General features: G+C 36.1%; 1 protein-coding gene and 1 pseudogene across 2 annotated transcripts in view; one reads left to right on the forward strand and one right to left on the reverse strand.

Moving 5' to 3' along the window:
- On the forward strand, positions 1 to 5,294 carry LOC107738377 (RNA-binding protein 41-like; annotated as a pseudogene).
- A 1,510-nt stretch (positions 5,295 to 6,804) lies between these two features.
- The window catches only part of LOC107738380 (claudin-14-like), a 6,181-nt gene continuing 3,770 nt past the window's right edge, over positions 6,805 to 9,215 (reverse strand). The window contains exons 2-3 of one of the 2 annotated variants that reach the window (XM_016550134.1): positions 8,768 to 8,881; positions 6,805 to 7,710 (exon numbers count right to left, since the gene is read on the reverse strand). In XM_016550134.1, coding sequence (XP_016405620.1) covers positions 6,857 to 7,654 — 798 coding nt within the window. In that variant the 5' untranslated portion in view covers positions 7,655 to 7,710; positions 8,768 to 8,881 and the 3' untranslated portion in view covers positions 6,805 to 6,856. Of the gene's footprint in view, positions 7,711 to 8,767; positions 8,928 to 9,215 lie in introns of those variants that run through there. The other variant, XM_016550135.1, reaches the window with a different exon arrangement.

Here is a 9,215-nt window from a genome sequence, read left to right on the forward strand (position 1 = left end):
CACAGCGGAGAGATTTCAGCATGGAGGATGAAAACCAGACTCAACGAGTGAGTAAAGTAATTTTTTTATCTGATGGCATTTTCTTAAACATTTTAAATTTATTTAGGTAAGATGCATTTGTGTGAGCATTTGGAGAAATATTTGTGCTTTTACTTGTGTATTTATGAATTGTGTTTTTGTAAATGTAAATTGTGCTGTGCATTTATGAATTTTGTTTTGTAAATGTATTATTTTTGAGGCTGATCTGGCTCTATAGTAATACTGTACCGTCTTAAATTACTGAGATTTGCTGTTTGCATAGCAGTGAGATGCCTAACTTGTCTATTGATTTAAACTACAGCTCCCATGATCCTTTCAGTCAAAGCGTCCTTCCTGCTGAAACAGGAAGTGTGGTCATAGTGTAAACATGAAGCGGTAAGGAAGGATTGAAAGGTGTTTTTTATGTTTTAATGTTTGATTTGGATCTGAAACTACTTGCATATTAAACTATGACCGCATTCTGGCATGGAAAGACTTATGTCTTCAGTGGCATATGATAAGAGCCGATGTCTTTAGTGTTGATAAAGCTAGTCACATCACTAGCCGATTGATAGACTTGATTTGCGCAATGTGGAAAAAAAAAAAACATTTGTATTTGATTTATATGTGTGTGTTGTTTTTTATTGATTGTTTTGATAAGATTAATGTAGAGACTGTAAAATATATGTAGGACCATTAAACCGCAAATAGGGAAAAAATGGAAATTAAAAATTAAATTGCGACCATTTTCAGCAAATAAAACAAACACTTCACTTCACAAATTTCTTTTACCTTTTAACATAAGAAACTGATTTTTTAAAATGGAATAAAGCAGTTTGACATGTTAATTTTCAGCTGATCGTTTACTGTACCTCTTGAACACGAGTGCAATGAAATGCCAAAAATTAAAATGTATCACTTAAATTGTATTTACAAATCATGATAGTGTCATGGATTTACTGTCTTTAATTTATGCCGGATGAAGGAAAAAAAACAACTAAAATTTACAAAAATCTGAAAGCATTTGGGGTGGGGAGAATTTAAAGTTAATTGTATTTGAGATGAAAAAGTGAAAAACAGTTGACAGAAATGTGTTTTGTTTTTTTCAGTATTACTCGTCATGCCTGTGATGATGAGCCCATTCCTGAAGAACAGGAGACAGAGGGCCAAAGACAACTACACAATGTGCTGCTGCAGCAACTAGATACAGATGTAAACATTGATCGGTAAGTTAACTATTCTAACTAAGAATTTTAATAGATTTTCAATTAAATTTTAATCTGGCACACATGTATTATTGTACTGAATTATGTTTTTTTAGAACATAAATTGGTCAATATTTGTTTATTAGTTTATTTGAATTTTGATTGTTTATTGTGCCTATTTATTTATTTATCTACAGTGGGGAAAATATAGTAAGTTTGCCCACTGGCAAAGAAATGAAGGGTCTGTAAATTTTATGGTTAGGTTTGTTTTAACGGATAGAGACAGAATACCAACCAAAAAATCTGTAAAATCTTGGACGAGAACTTCCTTCCCTCAGCCAGAACACTAAAGATGGGTCATGGATGGGTCTTCCAGCGTGACAATGACCTGAAACATACCGCCAAGGCAACAAAGGAGTGGCTCAAGAAGAACTATTTTCCCCACTGTACCTCCATTACACATTTTCATATTCATTTGTTATAGGTGTGTTGCAAAGAAGAAATGCTTTGCTCCAGCAGCAGTATACAAGCCTTTTGGGGAACAGGCAGCTGGTGTAAGGAGTCTGTCCCAGTTCCAGTCTTTGCAGGACGGGGATCAGAAACTGGCCGCTTTGAGAGAGCTGGGTCTTACAGATGCTGAGATAGAGCTATGGAGATGCAGGGATCAAACAGAAAGCTCTTGGAAGGTCTGATCTTAATTATCTTAATTTTGATCTTAAGTTCAGCATGACATGTTCTAAATGGTGAGATTCTGAATCGTAAGGAATGTGAGAAATCTAAAGGGGGAGAACGTCAGCTCTAAGTCACTCAATGCAGTTCATAATTTTCTCAGGGCAGAGGGGTTTGTGTGGCACCTGAGGTGAGGAATGGGCGTCTGCAGGCAATCCGGGATAAAATGGCAGCACATGCAGAGCTGCTGTCCAGACCACAGCGTTTCTCAAACAGTCGGCCACTTTCCCGTAGGGAGATGGAAATCAAAAAGGCTCTTTTTCAAGGCAGTGACCACTGCAGCTTCCTCACTGCCCTTTACCATAGAGGTTAAGAGAATACAGTAATACTAAGTAGTTTTACCTTTAGGCAGTTTTCGGTCCTGTTTGAAACCTTGCTCTTTTCTATCAACAGAGGAAGAGTCACCAGTCAGCCAGCAGGGGGCGACATCCACCAGCGCAATGGACCATTTCTATAGTCTTTCTTGAAGACCACAAAAAAATGTTGCTGATATTTCAGAGCGTTTACCTCCGTTTACCAAAAATTGTCGCTGATATCCAGTGTAAGTCACCAAGCCCTAAATCAGACCAATCACAAACTCACACAGTCCATAATTCCAGCCCAAACAAAGACCAACACATATGCACAGAACCAAGCCCTGTGTCTGACACTGTCAACCAACCTCAGTCTCAAGAAAAAAGCGTTATACCTATAAAAGGGACATTATTAAGCCAGTCCATTGGCACACTAAGTGCTGCTTCTGCCCAAGGCTATGGTGGGCCTGTTACTGTAAGTGGAAGGATAGAGGAAACTACAGAATATTCCACGATTTAAGAACTACCAGAGAGGAGTGCCATCTAATGTAAGTGTGGATAACAGCAACATAACTGCTTTAGAAATGTTACAAAATGTCTATGAAAGAAATAACGCATTAGTATGATACCTGTATAATATAATATGTGACCCTGGAGCACAAAAGCAGTCATAAGTAGCACAGGTATATTTGTAGCAATAGCCAACAATACATTATATGCGTCAAAATGATCCATTTTTCTTTTATGCCAAAAATCATTAGGATATTAAGTAAAGATCCTGTTCCATGAAGATATTTTGTAAATTTCCTACCGTAAATATATCAAAACTTAATTTTTGATTAGTAATATGCATTGCCAAGAACTTCATTTGTACAAAGGCGATTTTTTTGCACCCTCAGATTCCAGATTGTCAAATAACGTTAGTTGTATCTCAGCCAAATATTGTCCTATCCTAACAAACCATACATCAATGGAAAGATTATGTATTCATATTCCAGAAAAGAATCGACCCTTATGACTGGTTTTGTAGTCTAGGGTCACATATAATGAAAGCATGCAAAGTGCATTTTCTTTTGCTATGACTTTTTCAACGACAAGTGATCTCAGTAATCCACCAGTTCAGCAAACATACGGCAAAATCTTGCCTTGCCTACTTTTGACAGCGATTGGTTCTCAACCGGCGTTTTTCGCTCAATATTTGCATAAAGTCGAGGAATGCTCAGCCTCGACGCTTTCAATAGTGCACCGCGCGAGCGTTTAAGCTCAGCTTCCATAGGAATTAGGGTTGGAAAGGGGTGGAAAATGTCCGGAAACTTGCCAAAAAATCCCTGAAAGATTCCAAAAAATCCTGGAATGTTTCCTAAATTTACTGGAAATGTTCCACCTTTTTGCAAGCCTAATAGGAATGAATTGAAAACGCTCGCTCTGTGTCAGTGGAAACGCGCTTCAGGATTAATGGATTGGGCTTTATCCAGTTTGTTTGCTTTGAGCGTTTAATTGTGTCTGGATCAGAGCAGAGAAACAGCATCTGTTACTGTGATGACTTTAATGTGACTTTAGTAGGAAATCACACCCTGGCGGCGGTTAATCGTCTCTCTGTGTGTTTGCTGAATGAAGCAGTCAGGAGGTTGTGTGAATGTCGTGTAAGGTTTGTATCATATCATGTTATGTCATATTATATATAGTACTCTTGAAATGTTTGTGGAGTCGATAAGATTTTTTAAATACATTTCTTATTGCCATCAAAGCTATTTTTTATCAAAAATACAGGTAAATGGTAATATTGTGAAATATTACAATCCTGTGATGGCAAAGCTGAATTGTCAGCATCATTACTCCAGTCTTCAGTGTCACATGATCAGTCTAATATGCTGATTTGGTGCTCAAGAAACATTTCTTATTACCAGTATTGAAACAGTTGTGCTGCCTAATATTTTCGTGTCTTCAAAATTCTTTTATGAACAGCATTTGTTTGAAATGGAAATCTTTTGTAACAGTGTTTGTAACAAGACACTTGTAACAAGACATAAACTTGTTTGTACAAGTCTTTACTGTCACTTTTGATCAATTGAACGCATTCTTGTAAAATAAAATTATTAATTTCTTAAAAAAAAAATATCTAATTGACCCCAATTTAGAAATTTCTAGACATCAGAATACATTTCTCTCTCCCTCTTGTGTGTATAAAGAACATGAGTCCACGGGCATCACTGGCTCAGCTGGTTTCTCTCTTTTCAAGGTTTCGGAAAGACGACACACAGCCCATTCTGTACCGTTTGCTGACTGGCCGACTCAAGGGCCAAGCTTTCATTACACTCTCTGGTAAGAGAAAGACTTAACAATAGTTGTGCATTATTATCCCCCATAACAAGCCAGCATATAGGGCTTAAAGGGTTAGTTCACCCAAAAATTAAAATTAGGCTGTGTTTTACTCACCGCAGAGCCATCCTAGGTGTATATGACTTTCTTCTTTGTCATACGTCATCCGCCCTGAGCTGCTTCCGTGTACAACTGTTGGCACAAGCTAGAGTAAAGTGATTATTACGTTTTGAATATGGATATTTTTCTTATTTCTACAGTTTAAAGTGAATAGCACATCAAAACAACAGATCTCTATACACCACAAGCAATTAGTCAATTTGGTTGTCATGATCTTTCAGTCCTATATCCTCTAAGGTTTTTTATTTAGAGTCAAACATGCTTTATTCAAGCCCTTTCTGCTCCATAAAGTTGGACTAGAGCTACATATGACATGGTTATTTTAACAGTTGCAGAAACACAATGAACAGCAAAATAGATTTTTGCTAAAAACGAGAATGCAGCAAACAGTTATACATAGTCATACATATATGACTTTTTCTTTTGCAAAGTACTACTGCGGCCTAGAAAGTCATTTCGAACTATTCTCAAAAAAGTATTGTCAGGACCACAATTGGGAGGGAAATATAGAAAGTGAACCTCTTGGAACTTGAATGCCGCTGTTATATAACATCTGGATTAACTTCCTTTTTGTGTTTCACAGACATCAAAAGTGCCCAGGCAGCTCTAGACTTGTTAAATGGCTACAAGAGTTAATGAAAATACGGTATTTAACTGTAAATTTAAGTTAAAACTGTAAAACCTAAAACGTTGCTACCGTATTTTTTACGGTAAAATTCCGGCAACCACAGCTGCCGTTTTTTTACCGTAAATTTTACGGAATTTTTTTTACAGTGCTCCTATTTTGTATCATAATGCACATGAGCCGAAAAAAAGAATGAACTTTCATGCTATGTGACAAACATTCATTATAAATGCAGGATAATATTTAAGATCTTAGTACTAGCTATTACTTTGAAAATAATTTTATGTAATTATTTTCATTCCAAAATTGGTAGTAAAATTCACAATTACAAAAAATGTCAGTAACACTATATTAAACGTGATTTTTTTTTAAGTAGAAAGACAAATAGTATTTTCTTGTAAACACTTCAATATTTTTTCATTTTTTACAACTTTTATTTTTTATTTTTTTTTACTTTTCTTAGTGTACAATTGACATTTGTCATTTAAAAAATGAATATAACATAATGCTGGACCATTTAAAATGAACACCTGAAAAAAAAAAAAAAAATTTATGTATGTTTTCCTTCACACACTTTTAATTTGAACTAAAAGTCTTAATGCTGATTTAAAATTATTAAGCATTACTTTGTATATTTTAAATGCCACGGAAATGTGATCATTCTTGTGAGCTAAACTTATTTCTTTTGTAAAAGCCCTCCCTATTTACACTGAAAAATGTGTGATATAAATGTGTAAAATATTAGTTGAAAAATATTTTTCTGTTACATATTTTCTCACTATTGTATTGTCCCCCTCTTAGCTTTAGGTATTGTATTACTTATTTACTATTTTAAAATGTATTTATTTTTATTAATTAATTACCCAGATCATCACATATTTATGATGTGGAGAGAGGAAGATAGTGTTTTCAGCTGCTAGCCTTTCTGAGATGTTTACTGTGTCTGCAGAGTCGAACAAAAATAGAAGAGCTTTATGAAAAGAGTTTGGGGCCAAAGACTAATAAACAACCCAAATCTTTATTTAGAAAGTGAATATGATCATTTAGTGCTCAAACTGAGTGCATATAAATTCAATAACAAAATAAAGATTACTGTAATTAACAAATGAAAACAATGTTAATAAAACAGTCATAAAAAACAACATTGCTAAATACTGTGTGAATACAAAAACAGTTCACATTTTTAAGTGCACTTAACAAGGTTAACTGACACGGTGCATTATGAGAGGGCAGCTAAAAAGTCAATGTCAAATATTAGCTTTGCATATTTACATATGATTCTGTCGATCCATATTGTAAGCCATTTTGCTGTTTAGTTTGAATTTTTGAACTTTCAAAAAAAAATTTTTTTTAAAAAGAACAGCAATGTCTGTTGACAAAAGAAACCAAAAGCACCTCATATTCTATTCAATCAAACACATTTGCTCTTTCTCTGGCAGTGTGTCCATTCCTCTTGCACCTTAATCCAACATCTCGCCTATTATAAGAGTCTTTCAACAGTCCAAGGGCTTTTAGAAAAAATGGTACAGAACAACTAACACAAATCCTCAAACGTAGCCTGTGACGTCATACCCGGCTGCTGTGTTCTGCCGAGCCGATTTCCTGGAATCCTGAGCTGGCATAGTGGAGTGGGTACTAGTGCTTGTAAGGCTAAGGGTCTGGTTCTTGTTGGCAAGGTTGGGGTTTGTGGCTGGATGGTAGGGCATCAAATGGGACGGTCCACGCGGTCCGGTGCGGTCAGGGTAGGGGTAATGGCGTCTGGTTCCCCTGCTACCGTCCAAATCGTCACAACAGGATGCACTCAACAGCCCTCCACCGAGCATGGACAAGAGCGAAGAAGCCAAGCCCACATATAGGCAGTCACCTATCTCAAACTTTAGACTGGCTGGCATGTTCTGCATGTAGAAGGTCTGTACCACCTCATGGGTCTTCCAAGACACAGGGATAAACGACAAGAGCCCTGCCAGGAGGAAAAGGGAACCACCTACCCCAGCCACCTTGCTCTTGACTGAAGAGCCATCCATGCAGACGGTGCACTGCATGCCGACAGTGGATACCGCGCAGGCCATGACGGAAAAGATGGAGGAGATGACCATCATGGCTCTGGCTGCTTGTAGATCAGTGGTGAGCCCCAGAAGCGTGTTGTAGGTCTCACACTGGAAGGCTCCGGTGCTCTGGTAGACACACTCCATCCACAGACCTTTCATGCTGACTACCGCCGTCACGATGTTGGGACCAACGTGTGCGGACGTTTCCCAATATGGCAGAAGAGTGGCTACAAAGGTCCCAAGCATGCCAAAGAGGCCAAAAAAGAAACTCATCAACTCCAGCGCTGCTATCGCCATGTCGCCCACTGGATAAACGTGTTCTCCAAAATTAAAAAAAAACTTCCGGTTGATTACTGTAAAGGAAAATAATAAACGCTTTAGCTAAATAAATCTATTCGTCTCAGCTGAAGCAGTCCGTTTGTGAAAAAAGTGTGCTTAATTATAATGAATGTGCACTTGTCGTGTTAAAAGTATATTTAAAAAAAAACAACAACTGTGCTTACAGATTACATATTAATGAATAAAATGCCACTTAGGTGTACTTAAAGAGAGAACACTTTCATGACATTTGTACACTTAAGTACACTTTTAGAAAGTGCACTTTGTAATCATGTCAAATTTAAAAGTTTTACATTAAGTACATTAAATGCACTGAATTGCAACATCATTACAAACGTGTAATTACAAATATATTTGAATACATAAAACAGAAATTACATTAAAGTACATTTTAGTTTACTACAAACTCTTGTCAGTACATTCGGCAGTACACGTTAACCATATGTGACCCTGGACCACAAAACCAGTCTTAAGTCGCTGGGGTATATTTGTAGCAATAGCCAAAAATACATTGTATGGGTCAAAATGATAGATTTTTCTTTTATGCCAAAAATCATTAGGATATTAAGTAAAGATCATGTTCCATGAAGATATTTAGTAAATGTCCTACTGTAAATATATTAAAACTTAATTTTTGATTAGTAATATGCATTGCTAAGAACTTAATTTGGACAACTTTAAAGGTGATTTTCTCAATATTTAGATTTTTTTTGCATCCTCAGATTCCAGATTTTCAAATAGTTGTATTTCGGCCAAATATTGTCCTATCATAACAAACCATATATCAATTGAAAGCTTATTTATTCAGCTTTCAGATGATGCATAAATCTCAATTTCGAAAATGTACCCTTATGACTGGTTTTGTGGTGGTCCAGGGTCACAATATTTCAAAGAAAATAAATTATAAAATGATGTATAAAGGTGTACTTTAGTCCTACTTGTGTCAAAAAGGTTTGAATTTAAATAAATGTATCAAACTACATTAGCTAATTTATATTCAATTCAAATTTAAGCATATTATTTTCAAAAAGTAAGCTAAATTATAATTCTTATTCACAAGAGTGTACTTACACTACATATGTTAATGGGTGAGATGTTTCCAGTAATGTTAGTTCTTGTGTTCCTGCCATCTCTGTTGCTCTGTAGATATTGAAGCTGCCCCTGTCCATGTACACATAGGCACCTCTAGAAAAGAGAAGTTAAAGATTTACTCGTTACTCACCCCAAAACTGACCTTTTCTGTGTTCATCCCAAAAACAAGGCCACTGTGGGAAAGGACAGCGAGTAAGTTAAGTGTTTTTTGTTTTTTTCCAGGAGTGTAAAAATGGCTCAGATGCTATTAGATGTTTTGTGAGTTATAACATTTAAAGGGTCATATGATGTTGCTAAAAAGAACATTATTTTGTGTATTTGGTGTAATGAAATGTGTTTATGCGGTTTAAGGTTAAAAAAACACATTATTTTCCACATACTGTACATTATTGTTTCTCCTCTATGCCCCGCCTTTCTGAAACGCGTC

This window comes from Sinocyclocheilus rhinocerous, unplaced genomic scaffold (assembly GCF_001515625.1).
Source record: "Sinocyclocheilus rhinocerous isolate Xijiao unplaced genomic scaffold, SAMN03320098_v1.1 scaffold2389, whole genome shotgun sequence".
Taxonomy (NCBI): domain Eukaryota; kingdom Metazoa; phylum Chordata; class Actinopteri; order Cypriniformes; family Cyprinidae; genus Sinocyclocheilus; species Sinocyclocheilus rhinocerous.